Source organism: Phyllobates terribilis, unplaced genomic scaffold (genome assembly GCF_046119375.1).
Source record: "Phyllobates terribilis strain yellow unplaced genomic scaffold, ASM4611937v1 Scaffold_7__3_contigs__length_470593459, whole genome shotgun sequence".
Lineage (NCBI taxonomy): Eukaryota > Metazoa > Chordata > Amphibia > Anura > Dendrobatidae > Phyllobates > Phyllobates terribilis.
In genome coordinates, this window is record NW_027362767.1 from 348804169 (window position 1) to 348822565 (window position 18397).

At 45.3% G+C, this 18397-nt stretch overlaps 1 protein-coding gene across 4 annotated transcripts in view; it reads left to right on the forward strand.

Annotated features, from left to right (window-relative positions):
- ATP11C (ATPase phospholipid transporting 11C (ATP11C blood group)) overlaps positions 1–18397 on the forward strand; it is a 137979-nt gene that overhangs the window by 62772 nt on the left and 56810 nt on the right. For all 4 annotated transcript variants that reach the window (XM_073641242.1, XM_073641241.1, XM_073641243.1 and 1 more), the window contains exons 6-14: positions 2163–2291; positions 4513–4616; positions 8950–8997; positions 9857–9921; positions 11434–11515; positions 13385–13535; positions 15860–16057; positions 16263–16415; positions 16848–17005. In XM_073641242.1, coding sequence (XP_073497343.1) covers positions 2163–2291; positions 4513–4616; positions 8950–8997; positions 9857–9921; positions 11434–11515; positions 13385–13535; positions 15860–16057; positions 16263–16415; positions 16848–17005 — 1088 coding nt within the window. The remainder of the gene's footprint in view (positions 1–2162; positions 2292–4512; positions 4617–8949; positions 8998–9856; positions 9922–11433; positions 11516–13384; positions 13536–15859; positions 16058–16262; positions 16416–16847; positions 17006–18397) is intronic.

Consider the following 18397-nt stretch of genomic DNA (forward strand, 5'->3'; position numbering starts at 1 on the left):
GGTCATGTGACCCCAAGTATGCTATTTGCATAATTCTGGCCACATTCAGACTAGACGTGTGCGGCCTTGCTCAAGACACCTGCATGGAACGAGGACATGCACCTCTAGTCAGCACGTGACTGCATGTATGCAAATCACATAGTTGCGGTCAGTTGCCCACCTGCTCCCAGTGCCTGCACCGGAGAATCCTCACAGAGCACATGCTGTGAGAATTCACAAGTCTGCAGTTACGTAGGATGACTGCAAACTTGTACCCTAAGGCTGGACAATCCCAGTAGCTGTGTATTAGTCCCATAGACACTTGACATTACATAGTCACACGTGCTCGGTAACATTGTATTTGCACACTGGATTGTGGGGCCCACCATTCTCAGTATTAGTGGGTTCTCAGGTGTCAGGTCCAGTTAGTTGGTTTTAATAGGGTTGTCCCATAAACAACTTTCATAGTTTTTCTCTGGTGAAATTTTATTAATTCATCCCATTAGTAATTTGTTGAAAAAAATTCTCTCCAGTTATTTGTGGAACCCATCAACAGAAAATACATTTTGAGAAGAGCATCAATGGCAACAGCTAACTAGGTGGTGCGTCAGTAATCTGGCCATACATATGAGCTATCAGCCCAATATATGGCCGTCTATCCCGATTTACACATGAGTGTTTGTCTCGGCCGAGTGCTCATGTCTTTATAACAGGGAAAAGAGGAGAAAACTGCTGGTGGAGTCTTATCTCCCCTGAAAACAAAAGGATCGGGCATTGAAATTCCAACAGGCTGATCCGTCTCTCCCCGGGCATTTTTTCTCCCCGGGCATGGTCTCTCCCCGGGCATGGTCTCTCCCCGGGCATGGTCTCTCCCCGGGCATGGTCTCTCCCCGGGCATGGTCTCTCCCCGGGCATTGTCTCTCCCCGGGCATTGTCTGGGAGGCCCCTATACACATTAGATGGTCAGCGGCGGGTTCGGCCAATTATTATCTAATGTATATGGAGGCTTCGGTCTGTTAATTGGTTGAGGGGTGACTGATGGACAAGGATTTTTTTTTTATTCTCTGCTCCCCTGAAATATCCTCCTCTAGCTTGATTCCAAGCTCTGTATGCGGACCCCAAGCTTTCCATCTGTATCAGTGATCAGCAGCTGGTGAGACTACAACTCCCTACATGCGCAGACTGCGTCTGGCAAGGAATGCTGGGAGTTGTAGTTGAACAGCTGGAGTGCCGCAGGTTGCTGTTCCCTGCTGTAGATGCTGCGGATTATTTTCTGTCCTTTTCCAGATGTAGAACGCTTTGAAGTTAAAATAGAACTGACAATCACAAAGTTGAAGATCAGTCCTGCGTTCTTGCTGTAGAATGTGTATTTTTAGTTTGCCCTTTGTTTAATAATGTATTTCGCCTTATATATTATTCAGCGGTGAATCAGAATTCCTCTGCTCGGAGCATAACTGGCTGTAAAGTTCTGAATAGACAATTTTCCGCAGTCAGAATCCCAACCCCAGTTTTGCTTTGGGGATACAAGTCTTCACCAAACCTGAGATTAACATTTTTTCTTTCTCAACCCTTATGACATATTAAACAGTGACTATACTGAATAAAATATGCTTATGTGCAATAAAGATCTTTTATGTAGGCAATACTTGGTCGTAGAAAGGTAGACTACATAAAATCTGTCTTGGTTGCTGGGGCTTTGAATGAATTCCTGATATAATCCATTATTCATCCATGAGTATGTCCTCGGGCTTGAGCTAAAGAGGTTATCCAGCTTCTCTCGCTTCCCTATAAGAAAGCTGGAGGTGCTAATGCCATGGCGTCCATTGGCCACTCACCAAGTATCAACCGGTACCAACCAACCCTGCAAGAGACCTGACAAGTGGCCGTCAGATTCCACATGAGTAGCGCCTTTCACCCCCTGATGGGGTAGTAATAAGGTCTAACATGTAGGACAGGCTGGGTGAAAAAGTTTTAATGGCTATTACTGGATATTATCTGAATGTGCTTATTTATACACTGACTTGAAGGGACAACTCCATGCAACGTTCAGAGCTGTATGTATCTGCAGACATGAGCGGACACATATTTTAGGGTCTCGCCACTGAAGGGGGTTAGGGTAGGAGTGCAATTGTTCAGTTTTCTCTTTTAAAAAAATAAATATATATGTCTTATTTCTTTTAAAGGTTGGTGACATAGTAGAAGTGAAGGACAACGAGACCTTCCCTTGTGACCTCATCCTTCTGTCCTCCAGCTGTGGAGATGGCACCTGTACAGTTACTACAGCAAGTCTGGATGGAGAGTCTAACTTCAAGGTACCATTACTGCATAGAACACACATGTCAACTCCAGCCCGGGGCCAAATCTGGCCCGCAGGATGGTTATATTTGGCCCGCAACACCAGAACCACAACCCCCAATGTGGGCCCATTATTCTGTATGAGTACTATCTGGGGCCCATTATTCTGTATGGAGGACTATGTGGGCTCCATTATTCTGTATGGTGGACTATGTGGGGCCATTATTCTGTATGGAGGACTATGTGGGGCCCATTATTCTGTATGGTGGACTATGTGGGGCCATTATTCTGTATGGAGGACTATGTGGGGCCCATTATACTGTATGGAGGACTATGTGGGCCCATTATTCTGTATTGAGAACTATGTGAGGCCCATTATACTGTATGGAGGACTATGTGGGCCCATTATTCTGTATGAAGGACTATGTGGGCCCATTATTCTGTATGGAGGACTATGTAAGGCTTATTATTGTATATGGAGGACTATGTGGGGCCATTATACTGTATGAAGGACTATGTGGGGCCCATTATACTGTATGGAGGACTATGTGGGCCCATTATTCTGTATTGAGAACTATGTGAGGCCCATTATACTGTATGGAGGGCTATGTGGGCCCATTATTCTGTATGGAGGACTATGTGGGCCCATTATTCTGTATGGAGGACTATGTAAGGCTTATTATTGTATATGGAGGACTATGTGGGGCCATTATTCTGTATGGAGGACTATGTAGGGACCATTATTCTGTATTCTTGTTGGCCTGCGACTTTGTCCAAGTTCCCATAGAGAATGGGAGTATGCATGGTTGAACTCCATGCCACTCAGACGTGGTTCTTCAGAGCCTAGTATTCAGGACCACTGAGGGTCCCAGCAGTTGGACCCACAGTGATCGTGAAGTTCTCCTAAGGTTAGGTACAAAACTTGATACAAACCCTTTGAAAAGGACCTGTCACTTGTTAAGAACAAAATAATTAAATGCTTTGTAAAAATCCCTGAGCTACCCTGATTCTACCACACTTTTCTGTTTTGTGTTGTCACTTCATTGCAGAGATAGTCACACTTGTTACTTTTGAAGCTCAGAGTGTGAAATCTCTGGTTGTAGTTCAACTGGGTGTTTCTTCAGAGTCTTCTCTAGGGGGGACTTTCACCCCACCCTCCCAGATGCTGTCAATTCTCAGCTAACAGTTTGATAGATCAGCTGCTATCGGCAGTGTCTGGGAGGGAGAGGTGAAAGCGCATGCTTCCAAGAGAAGACTCTGAAGAAAACGCCCAGTTGGACTAAAAGCAGAGATTTCACATACTGTACTCCAGAGCAAGAAATGTGAATATCTCTACACTGGAGTGATGCAGTGCAAAACGGAAAAGAGCGACAGAATCTGAGGAGTCCAGGGATTTTTACAAGGTATTTAACAGATTTTTGAGTAAATGACAAATCCTCACTAAGTGGGTCTTCTGGAGACATGTCCGTGTATTAATCAAATTAAATTCTGCTGTCCATCTGAAAGCATTTCCTAAGCCCTTACATTTCACGACATCAATTATTTTCTTCCATCTATAAAGCAATCTGTTAATTGAAACCGATAAATTAATAATAAACATATATGTATGTCTATAACAAATTACTAATGTGACCTATAGCTATATGATACAAGTGGTAATACACAGGAAAAGCATGAAAGGGACAGATGACCTGTAAGTACGTCTGTGATGAAGCTGAATGCCGCAAAGCTTCTTATTCTTTTGAGAGCAAATAAGCGATTTCTCCTTTCTTCCCGGAGGCGCCACACTAAACACCTTTCCAAAATGTTTTATTAAAAGGTCAGCGAGTTACCAATTCATCAGCTCTGGCGCTCGCTCCTCTCTCTGCAGAGCGGTACATTGCAGCTCTCCGTGGCAGTAACCTGAATAATGATGGCACATTGGAAAAAAAAAAAATCTTGGCAACCAAAATAATTTGGATCCGCAGCCGGCTCTATAAATAGCAGGAAAGCTTAGCGTTTGATTTTAGCTGTGTTTCCATCATTGACGGGACTTCTGATAATGAAGTGAGACCAGTCCTATAAATAGTCTCTAAAGTCCAATATATTGTATTTCTGGGGGGAAAAAGGCCAGCAGCGCTGTTCTGGAAGATTCGTGCACAGGGTAAGAGCTGCAGCGCGTACATACCTGCACGGTCTTCTAGTACGGACATGTTTCTTGTAGAGCTGCACTTAATTATCTATTTTTCTCTATTGCAGACCTATTACGCTGTGCGGGAAACATCAGTTTTGTGCAATGATGAAGCCGTGGACAATCTCACAGCCACTATTGAATGTGAACAGCCCCAGCCTGACCTTTACAAGTAAGCTGCTGTCTGGGCTTCATCTCACAGCCCAAATCACAGGACAATCTGCAGAAAGACGGACGTTGTCCACTATTGAGATAATGATGGCTTATCCTTAAAGGGGTATTCCCATCTCCAATATCCTTTCCCAATATGTAGTAGGTGTAATAATAACATTAGCAAATATCTCCAGTTAGAAATTTAGTATAGTTCTTCAGATTTGCAATGTCACTTACCCCATGTGCAGGGCATTGCAGTAAATTAGGTATCCATGGTTATGAACACTAAGAGCTGTCTAACTGTCACTATATGAGTGGTTGTAACCATGGATACCTCAGCTACTGAAATGCCCTGCACATGGGGTAAGCGACATAGAAATTTAGTATAGTTCCTGAGATATGCTATGTCGCTTACCCCATGTGCAGGGCATTGCAGTATTTTAGGTATCCATGATTACATCCACTCATATAGTGACCGTTAGACATCTCTTAGTGGTTGTAACCATGGATACCTAATTTACTGCAATGTCCTGTACATGGGGTAAGTGACATAGTAAATCTGAAGAACTATACTGAATTTCTAATTGGAGGTATTTGCCAATATTGTTATTACTCCTATATATTCGGATAGGATCTTGGAGATGGGAAGACCCCTTTGAGGTCTAGCATTTAACAACCCCCCACACTTACCCCGATTAGCTTCTGTTTTGCTGATCGGCGGTTGGTTAATATAGATCAGTCAGTGCGCACAGACTGCTATTGTTCCCGGCAGCATAGGTCCTGTTTTACACAGGACGATGCGCTGCCAAAAACGATTTTTTTTTGTGCAGCCCAAAAGATCGTTTCATCCAACGAATGTGTTTTTGCTTGTTTGTCAAGTGATCGGCAACCTGTGAAGACTACACAGTTATCAGGAAACTAGCCTTGCTAGGAACTGTTGGTCACGATAATCTTGTAGCGTAAATGGACCCTTACAATAGGTCATCAATATCAGATTGGGGAGGACCCGACACCTGTTTGCAGTGCCGTCCAGATGTAACCCCTATAACCGCACAGCTTACTGTGTCGCGGCCATTCCCCGGGTATTGCAACTCAGCTCCTATTCACTTCAATAGAGGTTGGCCTCTACAAAGTGTATGCAGCCATGTTGTTCTGACTCTGTACTCTGGTTACTTCCGGTCAGTACCGCAAACAGCTGATCAGTTGAGGTTCCGAATGTCGGACACCCTCCATTCTGATATTGATGGGATAATTAAATTAAAAGAATAAACTTTAAAATACAATTGTAAAAATGTAATAAAAAATGAATAAACTATTATTTTTTAAATAAATTAAATGACATAAAAAAAAAATAAAATGCATTTAAAAAAAATAAAAATGAATAAATAATAAATTAAAATATAATTAAAAAAAAATAAATTAATTAAACAAAAAATGAGAAACCATGCTACATGGAGGATGCATAAGGGGAGAGTGCAATTAACTGGAGTTGTAGTTTCACAACAGCGGGAGGTGCCCCAGGCAGCTGATCCCTCCCATAGGCTTTTCTAAGATTTAGGCCAGGGTCAGGTGATCATTAAGATTATTTTGGCTTTGCGGATATGACTTGGTCCGTGCGTGGCCCCATAGACTCATCCACCACATTGCGGATGGGCGCAGGAGCTGACTGTCGTTACTTGCACTAGTCTTGTCAGTAAAATCTGCATGCTGTGTTCTTTTCCCCTAGGACCTTACACTTGCCATGAATACGCTTCTCTGAACCCTGCAGACATAAAAGCCTGGAAAAATTAAAAGTATTGAAAAATGTCTGGGGAAAAGAAAAAGCCACCCAAAAAACAATGCCAGATAAGCATATACACTCCGCAGCATTGAAATTACAACACTGGGAAGGAAAAGTCGAGAAATTCTGGAAATCACAGGATGGATAGATATGCTAATCACGTATCGTAAATGATGAAAAAATGGAAACAACATTTTTCAAACCATGGAGTATGAATGCCACACACACAAATCCCTGGACTTGCACGCCTTGGCTGCTATCAGTGAGGTTACTGATGGGTCTTTGAGGAAAGGTCTGCTATGCTGAATGCATTTAGGCCGTCAAATCATCAAGATCCGCTGCTGGCAGCTCCCTGTGCAATTGCTGACTGATGACGTCCTAGATGTACTCAATGGAAGACAATCCGGAGACGCTGCAGGCCATGGTATCACGTTTAAATCACGCAGGCTGCTCACAGTAGCACGGGAAATATGCGTCCTGGCTCTGTTGTGTTGAAAAACGTCTCCTGGGACACTTTGAAAAAATGGTTTTGCCACTAGTTCCATGACGTAATCAATGTAACGCTGAGCTGTTAGTGCACCTGCAGTGAAAACTGGAAGGGTCTGGCTACCGTACATTGTCACCCAACACCAAAGTACCGAGAATAGGACCAGTGGGACATTCCCTTGTGAAGCCCTCTCCAGTCCAATCTCCAGCTATCATTGCATCCAAGACAAAGCAGGACTCATCGCTGAAGAGGTCAGACCTCCAGTCCAGCCTCCAGTGCTGTCTTGATTGCCTTAGCCTTGGTGTGTGACATCCAGTTTCACTCACATTACTGAATGGATGACTACTCACCATTCTTCTAACCTGATGATCCATCCGAGCAGATGCTCACCTCTATGAACCCCTTGCCGTCATTCCACTTTGTCGTTGTTCTCCCAACCACTGGTCATGCAAAGTTGAGAGGCGCTAACATCTCGGCATACATGATTTACAATCTGCCGGGGTGATAAATTAAGGTCTCTTAGTTTGGGACAAGTGATGATGACTGACAAGTTGACGGACAGGAGGCATCTCACAATCAACCCAAAGATTTGATATGATTTTTGAGGTTTCATGTCGCTAACAAAAAATTAGCTTTTCATCTGGTTTTTATGCCCCTTCCACTTGCCAAAAATTGGAGCGGGGTTCTTGGAAATGTCGTCATTTTCACATCTTAACAACACCTGCTGTGTCCTCACTTTGAAATTGTAACACCAAGAAGGACAAGCTGTAATATTATGCAATATTAGGTATAAATACACGTTCAGGAAGCGGAACAAATTCTACAAAATCCCCTAGATCTCCTGTGTGAAATCTTTAATAATCTAGAATTCTAGCATTTTGGTTGGTTCCCTGGTTCCCATCTCAATGCTGAATCATTAGTCATCAAGATTTATTTTTTTTTCCCCCTAGAAATTACAAGACTGTGTCTTAAAGCGTTTAATTAAGAATCCTGTCTTAATTAAAATAACTAGAGCATCCAATTACACAGTTTCAGGGACTTTTAATTACACAATCTTCTGATTTTTCTGACGGTTTCAAGTACAGGGTTTCCAGGCTTTGCTTCTGGGGAAATCTCGGCTTCCGAGATGTGATAAATTGTTTCTACGAGGTCACAATCACAGTTTTACTACGAGTCGCTAACGAAGCCTCGTCCTCTATAATACCGGAGCTGGCTGCAAACAAATCCGCTCGTATTGTCTGTGATTATCCGGAGAGCAGCTCTGTATCTGGTGACTGTATAACGTCTCGCAGACTTACTGCTGAATATTGTAGCGTTGGGGTCTGTGCGCCAAAACTGCAATTTTTCAGAAACTGGGTTTGGATTTCGAGAGATAATGTGCGGAGTATTACAGTTGCAGTGAGCCAGACGGCCGTCATATCCAGAGTTATATTGTTGATCTAAGTAACGTCAGAACGGCACAATCCAGATGGATGAAGAGTGGAGTGCACGTCCTGTAACAAGGTGAAAGATAAGCTGGTAATAAGTGGCGTTCTAGACCGCATGCGAGATACAATGACTACAAAGGGCATCTTACTGCAAAACTCTTGGCGCCACTTAGATTCCTCACCCAAGGAAACTGGAGCAGAAAACTGGGCAACATGCTTTCCCGAAACTTGTCTTTAGGTACAAGTCCCGGTCCGACTGCCCTGAACTGACAGCTTCTTGGAGCCTTATGAAATTAACCTAATTCTTTAAAATGACGCACGTGGTTCATGAATTTTGTCACAAAATCAAAACTGCTCTTTATTTTTTGCCTTTTAATTTTTTTTTTTTTTTTTTTTTTTGCAATTTCTCAGCTCAAAAAGGTTGCAAAATTTTAGGCCTGCAGAAAATCACCTTTGGGGAAGAGGACGCCTGACTGGGAAGCGCATTTGTGGGGAAAACTTTTTATAAAGTCACAATTTATGAAAACATGTAATTAAAAGAACGATTAGGCACAAATGAGTGAATGGTAAAAAAAAAAACCCAGACAGCAAAGTAGACAAAAAGGGGCTAGTGTAATAATGGATTTGGCTTTTAATTTTTTTTTTCCTCTTTTTTCAGGTTTGTTGGTCGGATGAACATCCACACTAATCAGGAAGTCAAAGCGAGGTACAATGCTTTATGTAGCCAGGCTTCTTTTCTGGAGGTGTCATATTATTATAGCGCTGATTTTTAACTCCATTGTTAATGGCGGGATCCATTGGATTGCTTATATGGGTTATACCTTTTTTTTTTTCTTCTTTTCCTAGTAATGCTGGACAGTGGTCAGAAAAAAAACTCTCAAAACTTACCTTTCCTACCAAGTCCCCACTGCCCCCTGATGCGCTGTTCTTTTCGTGTCCTCTAATGACATGGACTGTATGTGGCCCCCTCTCCCTCTTTGGTGAAGCTGCTGACATTACCAACAGCACAAGACTGTACTTTAAAGCACTAAAGGGGGGGATATGTCAGCAGGTTTATGTCTCCTCACAAATTAGTGAAAAACGTTGGGTCATACACCCCTCTCCAGTGCACTGTCTACCTTGTTCCCCCCCATACACCTCTGCACCCTGGAGTTAGTATGTATGAGCTGCGGACACCCCCTCTATTCCACAGCTTTCTTCTTACTTATAAGCATAGGATAAAAGCCATCACCCAGTGGAGGGGGAAGGCCGACGACTCATAAATATGGAGGAGTCCTGCGCTTGTGCCGATCACGTAGAGGCCTCCTGGTTCATAGCGCTCTGCACATGATAAACTGTGATTTTATGAAAACTACATCATATTAACAAGCAGGTGACCCTACTGGAGGGGTAGGCATATGGGGCCTGATATCTCTGACATGTATGGATATGATGGGAATGCCCTTTTAAGTTTCCTGGAAGATACTGACCCCCCGGAGATGTGCCGGCACTTCAGTTTCTGTACTTTAAGCGAAACTCGGCGTTGTCCTTTCTGTAATACTGCCCTGTCATTGCATCTTATTTAGATCTTTGGGCCCTGAAAACTTGCTGCTGAAAGGAGCTACGTTAAAAAATACAAAGAGAATTTTTGGTAAGTGTAAGGAATTTTCCTCTATTCTGATTGTTCAAAGACGAGGGTTTTAATAGTGCATTTGTTATACCCGTGATTATATTTCCTACTGAGAACACTACAGTCAGACGTTCCCCAAACTCGGGCAGGTGCCGCTAAAACTAAAAAAAAAATTGGGCAGAAAATGAAAAAAAAAAAAAAAAAAAAAGACTTGAAGGGATTGTCCAGAGGACCAGTCATCAATACCAGATTGGTGGGGTCTGACAACCTGCACCTCCACTGATCAGCTGATCTATGCTCCGGCAGTGGCTAGATGTGACCGGCAGTGGCTGGATGTGACCAGCGCTGCGAGATGCACTGCCTGCTGCTGGGGACTGCAGAAATTGCCCTGTTTTTTTTTTTTAACCAGAAATATATTAGTTCCTGAAAAAAAAATTACTGTAGAACTTCCCCAATAAAGTCGCTGAGAAAGTCAAAATCTGCAATAAAGCCTATTTTTTTTTTAGTTTTTTTTTCTGATTACACTGGTTTGCCCCAACATATGCCGATCCATAAAAAAGTCCATGAGAAGTTTTAAAAAAACAAAACAACCCATGATGGTCACCAACAGCACCGCTTCACCCCATGCGTACCCCTGCAGCCAATCAAAGGCTATAGTGGTCACATTGGATGAATTGTCACCATAAGAAGCCAGGCTATACCGTATGGAAACAATCCTTGGAGCAGCGGAAGAGGGCAATAGTCCGCAGGGAAATCAGCGGCAAGGTCCTCAATTTTGATGCGGACCGGCCAGTGTGGAAACTTGCAGGTTTGCTGTGGATTGGATAGTTTCCCTAAAACAGACATGTTAGGGAAAGTGATGGGTCCCCTGTGAGTGTGATGGACCTTTAATGGGGTATTCTCATGTTTGGAAGTTATGCCCTATCCGTGTGATGGGGGGTCTGACCACTGATCCTGAGAACCGGAGTTCTGAAGATCTCCATGTGAATGGAGCGGTGGTCGAACATGTGCTCTGCTGATCCAATCATTCATGATGGGACCATCAAAGATAGCCGAGCGCTGCACTGGGCTGATCTTCGGCACTCCATAGGAATGAATGAAGCATCGGTATGCAAATCCCCTGAGTTGGTGGTGGCTCGGGGTCGGACCCTTGGCGATCTAGAAGTTATCCTCTATCCCATGGAAGGGGGATAACTTCCAAACTTGAGGAATACCCCTTTGAAGAAGTCACATGAAGAAAGGGTGACTGTGAGCCACAGCAGATGGTGGTCGAGGGTCAGGGTGTGATACACAACAATCTGTATTTTGGGTGGCGTTCCCTCTGAAGCCCAATCACTGCAAGAAGCTATCAAATCTGAAAAGTCAGAACAAAAGAAAATAGAAAGTTGAAGCCGTCACACCAAAGTAATTATGTATTTTAGAGCTGCACTTGGGTACACACCCTGCACGGTTTATACGTTTTATCCTAGCACTGGAGGTGTAGGAGAAACGCCCGGCATTGATGCCCTCTTATCTGCATTTTATATTCTTCAGGTGTCGCCGTGTACACTGGCATGGAGACCAAAATGGCTTTAAACTACCAAGGAAAGTCCCAGAAGCGCTCGGCGGTGGAGAAGTGAGTGGGTTTCCGTATGAGGGACACTTTGTAGAATATGTCGGCTGCTGACGCCGGCCTTCTATCTGCTCAGATAAGCCGTCCTGGGCATTTCCTGTGAGCGCTGACAGGGACAAGGGTTGTTTCTCTTTTCAGACCTCTCAATATAATCTTCCCGGAGTCTTCTAATTAAAGGATTTCCCTCTGTCTTGCTTATTAGCTCAAGGACAAGCCGTGAGGATAAGTAGTGTGCTAAGCAGGCAAGCTGCTGCAGATCAGTAGGGCACAAGCAGGATTGTGGGGTATGAGATTGAGACGGAAACCTTTTATTTAAAGGGAGTTCCCACCAGTGCGTATATATGCTATCTCCTATTCAATGTAATGGACATTGACTACACGAGGCCTGAGCACACCTGATCTTTGCATCAGTAGAGGTGTTGGCAGTCAAGATCTCCCATCATAAATGAATCCTATAGCCTATGCACAGGATAGGTGACAACTTGTTGAAGGCCTGGGGACCACCCGTCCCTCTGATCCCAAGGACCAGGGCTCAGAAGTGCCCCATTTGAATGGAGCAATGAGCCTGAATACGAACGAACCGCTCCATTTATTGTCCTTGGGACTAAACACAGCGCTCAACTTCCTCCATCAGTCCTATGGATGATGAATGGAGAAGTGGGGTGCAAGTAGGACCATTACTGTATATGATCGAACACCCCAGAGATCTGTCCTTGACAGCAATCTGGGTCTGGTGGTGCAACCCCCAGGAATTATTAAGTGTTGAGTTACCCTGTATTTATGTTGCAAATACTTTTAAAGGGAATGTGTCATCAGAAAATGACTTATTGCTTAAATCACGTTTTTGGGTGAAATATAGTTTTGTTTTGTTTTTTTGACAATTTTTTATTTTTTATTTTTTTTACATGTCTCGATCTGTATTAAGAATAAAAAAAATTAAATCTTGTAGTTTTCAAACTAACCACTGGGGCTTTTTGAGACTTTAACTTCCTATTGTTTCAGGAAACAACGCATGTACATAGCCACAATGGTCGGAACTCAACCCTATCTTTTGTATTGAATTTTCTATTGAGTGTGTGCAAAGTCATTTTGATAGACAGGGAGCATGTGTGAAATCACCCACTGTGATTTGGTGGGTCCTGTGTTATCAGCAGTGTATAGAGGTGTACCTGTCATTGTAATCCTGCCTCTGATGATAATGATCCTGCTGTAAACTGTTGCTGAAAGGACAGTAAGTATGAGTCTAAAAAAAATCCCCAGTGGCCAGTGTGAGGATTCAATTATTATTTATTTTTTTTAACTAAAGATCGTGACGTGAAATAAAAAATTATTGCCATTTTTATTTTAAAGATCCATGTAACACAAAAACCGGATTGAAACAACAAGCTATTTTCGATCGTACACTCCCTTAATGTGTAAATGGGTTAAGTCCTTTGAAGAATATCACAATTACAGCTGGCTGCCGTCCCCAGGGAGGACCGGCGGTGCCTATAGGAGCACAGTCTGTCTAGCTACATTATAAGGTTCTTATGAGGTCGTCCAGTGAATAGAATGGCTATTAAAAAAAAGTTTTTTGTTATTGACTTTTTTTAAAAAAAAATCTCAGAAATGTATCTCCCCCATATTTCAGGACTTGAATTTCTGTAGTTCCTTCTTTCTCGACACGGGAGGAAACTGTTCTTCCTATTTGTGTTGAGATATCAGCTCAGCATGTGACCGACGGGGTTTGAGGTTATCCTATGCTGGCTCAAAGCCGGACCCCCTCAGTCCAACTGCCTCCACATAGACACAAGTAAACATGATCATCATGTAACTTTCTATCTTATACTTTGTGGTTTACTAAAATAATCCCCTTCTCTTCTTGTAACGCAGATCAATCAATGCCTTCTTAATAGTTTATCTGTTCATCCTGGTCTCCAAAGCATCCATCTGTACCACGTTGAAATACGTATGGCAGAGCAATCCTGCCAATGACGAGCCATGGTATAACGAGAAAACTCGCAAGGAAAAGGAGTCTTTTAAGGTATCCTTTATAGTGTATCAGCACTGAATGGCATCTGTCTGGATAGTTGTGTGTATGAGGGGGCTCTTCAGGGGTTTCCCAGGATTAAGGGGGCTTCCTCAAGGGTTTCCCAGGATTGAGGGGGCTTCCTCAGGGGTTTCCCAGGATTGAGGGGGCTTCCTCAGGGGTTTCCCAGGATTGAGGGGGCTTCCTCAGGGGTTTCCCAGGATTGAGGGGGCTTCCTCAGGGGTTTCCCAGGATTGAGGGGGCTTCCTCAGGGGTTTCCCAGGATTGAGGGGGCTTCCTCAGGGGTTTCCCAGGATTGAGGGGGCTTCCTCAGGGGTTTCCCAGGATTGAGGGGGCTTCCTCAGGGGTTTCCCAGGATTGAGGGGGCTTCCTCAGGGGTTTCCCAGGATTGAGGGGGCTTCCTCAGGGGTTTCCCAGGATTGAGGGGGCTTCCTCAGGGGTTTCCCAGGATTGAGGGGGCTTCCTCAGGGGTTTCCCAGGATTGAGGGGGCTTCCTCAGGGGTTTCCCAGGATTGAGGGGGCTTCCTCAGGGGTTTCCCAGGATTGAGGGGGCTTCCTCAGGGGTTTCCCAGGATTGAGGGGGCTTCCTCAGGGGTTTCCCAGGATTGAGGGGGCTTCCTCAGGGGTTTCCCAGGATTGAGGGGGCTTCCTCAGGGGTTTCCCAGGATTGAGGGGGCTTCCTCAGGGGTTTCCCAGGATTGAGGGGGCTTCCTCAGGGGTTTCCCAGGATTGAGGGGGCTTCCTCAGGGGTTTCCCAGGATTGAGGGGGCTTCCTCAGGGGTTTCCCAGGATTGAGGGGGCTTCCTCAGGGGTTTCCCAGGATTGAGGGGGCTTCCTCAGGGGTTTCCCAGGATTGAGGGGGCTTCCTTAGGGGTTTCCCAGGATTGAGGGGGCTTCCTCAGGGGTTTCCCAGGATTGAGGGGGCTTCCTCAGGGGTTTCCCAGGATTGAGGGGGCTTCCTCAGGGGTTTCCCAGGATTGAGGGGGCTTCCTCAGGGGTTTCCCAGGATTGAGGGGGCTTCCTCAGGGGTTTCCCAGGATTGAGGGGGCTTCCTCAGGGGTTTCCCAGGATTGAGGGGGCTTCCTCAGGGGTTTCCCAGGATTGAAGGGGCTTCCTCAGGGGTTTCCCAGAATTTGAGGGCGCTTCCTCAGGGGTTTCCCAGAATTTGAGGGCGCTTCCTCAAGGGTTTCCCAGGATTTGAGGGCGCTTTCTTAGGGAATTCCCAGGATTTGAGGGCGCTTCCTCAGGGGTTTCCCAGGATTTGAGGGCGCTTCCTCAGGGGTTTCCCAGGATTTGAGGGCGCTTCCTCAGGGGTTTCCCAGGATTTAGAGGGCGCTTCCTCAGGGGTTTCCCAGGATTTAGAGGGCGCTTCCTCAGGGGTTTCCCAGGATTTAGAGGGCGCTTCCTCAGGGGTTTCCCAGGATTTAGAGGGCGCTTCCTCAGGGGTTTCCCAGGATTTAGAGGGCGCTTCCTCAGGGGTTTCCCAGGATTTAGAGGGCGCTTCCTCAGGGGTTTCCCAGGATTTAGAGGGCGCTTCCTCAGGGGTTTCCCAGGATTTAGAGGGCGCTTCCTCAGGGGTTTCCCAGGATTTAGAGGGCGCTTCCTCAGGGGTTTCCCAGGATTTAGAGGGCGCTTCCTCAGGGGTTTCCCAGGATTGAGGGGGCTTCCTCGGGGGGGGGGGGGTCTCCCAGGATTGAGGGGGCTTCCTCGGGGGGGGGGGGGGTCTCCCAGGATTGAAGTATTTGCTTTATTCTTATCCCTGATGATGAGGAGCCATACAAAACCTGTCGGATCACCCGTTTGCCAGATGCATAGTTCTGCTCCACTCTGCATCACATTCATCTCATGTACCTGTACATATAAGTCTGCATTTTATTTTATTTTTTTAAACTCATGAAAAATCCCACCCCATATAACATTAGCTCCATATGTCACACATCAGAAAGCTTAAAGTAAAATTAATACATTAATTAACAAAACACCAACTTGTTAACCTGGATAATTTATCGATGCATGCGCTCTTATTTTGTGAAGATATCTATTGTTGGTGCTAAGCTCAGAAGATTTTCTAAAGACGTAACGTTTATGAATTGCCGAAAGACGGCACCCGGGTGCTTATATTTGCAGGTGGTTCCAGAATTTCAGAAAGTCTTGGAATGCAATATGAGGTTTCCACATGGCACCTTACAGCTCTCGTTCATATATATATATATATATATATATATATATATATATATATATATATATATATATATATATATATATATATATATATATATATATATATATATATGATTTTTTCTCCCTCTTGTTTACAGATATTGAAGATTTTTACAGATTTTCTTTCCTTCATGGTTTTGTTCAACTTCATCATTCCTGTGTCCATGTATGTCACTGTGGAAATGCAAAAGTTTTTGGGATCGTTTTTTATTGCGTGGGATAAAGAGATGTATGACGAGGAAATAAAGGAAGGGGCGCTGGTGAACACCTCCGACCTGAATGAAGAGCTCGGCCAGGTATGGGATAAGCTGAAAAATGCGGAGAAAAAGTTCATCTTTCCTTGTTCCTTATTTATTAAAGCGAGTGTTCGGTTTCTAAAAGCCATTTTCATATCTCTTGTGACACAGTCCATCCAAAATGTCTGGAGCTGGAGATGATCCTCACTATGCAGGTCTCCCTCCTAAATAAGGGACCCCACTCTATAACTACCTATTTCCATAGGTGGAGTACGTGTTCACTGATAAAACTGGCACGCTCACTGAAAACTCCATGGAGTTTATTGAATGCTGCATAGATGGCTACAAGTACAATGACGCTGTAGACGGGCGCACGGTGACCGATGGTCCTGCTGGAATCTATGGAAAAGCTGCGCAGGTAATGCTCTTCTGTATAATAAGACCAGCTCGTTAGTGAGGGCACCTCGCCCTAGTGACCCAAGCCAACGGCATCGTAGAGATCTATAATGGTGGAAGCTGGGTCTTTAAAGCCTGTATCCCCCCGTGCATAGCAGAGGAGTTTTCCCACGGTGGCGATGCCTGTAGGTTTAGTACATGGCGCCCCCACAGAGGAGGCGCCCCTGTTGTGCCATTCTGGGGTGTTCCTTACATCGCAATGTGCTTGGTGGCGGGGGAGTCGGGTGGTGATATGTGGACTCCTCACAATGGTAATGGGCATTTGTAGGACCTGACGTCACGTTATTCTATTGTGACCAGGTCCTAATAGCCTCCTATAATTTGCAGTACCTGGATGATGTTGCATAGCACCTTATACATTTTGTGTCCTGTTGATGTGTTTCCTGCCCTCTAGGACAGGGAAGAGCTGTTCCTCCGGGCGCTGTGTCTGTGCCACACCGTGCAGATGAAAGACGAGTGCCAGGCTGACGGACCCGACGTGTCATCGGACAACAAGTGTTCTTACATCTCCTCTTCTCCTGATGAAATCGCTCTCGTGAATGGAGCCAAAAAGTGAGTGCAAGTATAGACTCCATATGTTGTTGTGTTTTATACTGACATTGTTACCAACGTAAAAGAAGACTAATTAAACCTGCCCCCTCCCCCCCCCAGCACACGAGAACGCTCCAAAATGTCCACTTTTGCATGCAGTTTAGCTCGGCCACATCCATTTTGTGGTCCAGTTCGCTGAACTGTTGGTAATCATGTTCCTAACACCGCCATGTTAAAGGGGTTGTCCAGGGTTGAGCGCAAAGTCTGCAGTCACTCTTTGGCAAGTCACATGTGCGGTAATGTATCCGCTGGCTCGCACCTTCAATACCAGGAAAACGTGGCAGTGCGCACACTGCACTCTGTAATGATTCGTGAGCGACTGCAGACTTTGCTCTCAAATCTGGACAATCCCTTCAAGTTTGGAACTTATGCTCTATATATGGGACGGCGAATAACTTGCCAATTGCTGAGGGTCCGACCCCTGGGACCCCACCAATCCAAGAAACGGGGCTCTGAAAAGCCTGTGTAAATGCAGCAGTGGTCAATCATGTGCCCTGTATCATTGACCATGTATATGGAGGACGTGGCAGAAGTCCTGTATGACGTATACCGAGGACGCGGCGGAGGTCTCGTATGACGTATGCCGAGGACGCGGCGGAGATCTCGTATGACGTATGCCGAGGACGCGGCGGAGGTCTCGTACGACGTGTACCGAGGACGCGGCGGAGGTCTCGTACGACGTGTACCGAGGACGCGGCGGAGGTCTCGTACGACGTGTACCGAGGGCGCGGCGGCGGTCTCGTACGACGTGTACCGAGGGCGCGGCGGCGGTCTCGTACGACGTGTACCGAGGGCGCGGCGGCGGTCTCGTGCGACGTGTACCGAGGGCGCGGCGGCGGTCTCGTGCTACGTGTACCGAGGGCGCGGCGGAGGTCCCGTACAAGGTGAATAGAGTGGAGTCCACTGTGATTGCAGTGCAGACAGTCCTCAGAGTAGCTGCGCTGTGTCTGTGCGGAGCTGTTGTCTTCTGTGTGTATTTCCAGGTGCCTTTATTGCCTCCTGTATAAATTCTGCAGGTATAATGGAATTATGTCACATGCATTTGCAGCACTTTATCAGTGCTTCCGTAAGGTGCTAAGAGCTCCCGCTTCCGTTTAGTGGGGTCATTAGCGCTGTCAGCAGTCCTCACAAGTGCTGCTTCTGGAACAGCTGTCTGCTCTCACAATCCGGACAGACGCTCCGCTCCACCTCTGGGTACTATAGTTCATGTGAGGGGATTGGTAATCTGCAATGTGCTGGCTCCCCCTGCTGGTCTCTTCTGAGGAAACAACAAACCATTTCTTCATTATAAAGCATGAAATATAGTGAACCCATTTGTATAAAAGATATTTTTTACATTGTCTGCAGAAAAGA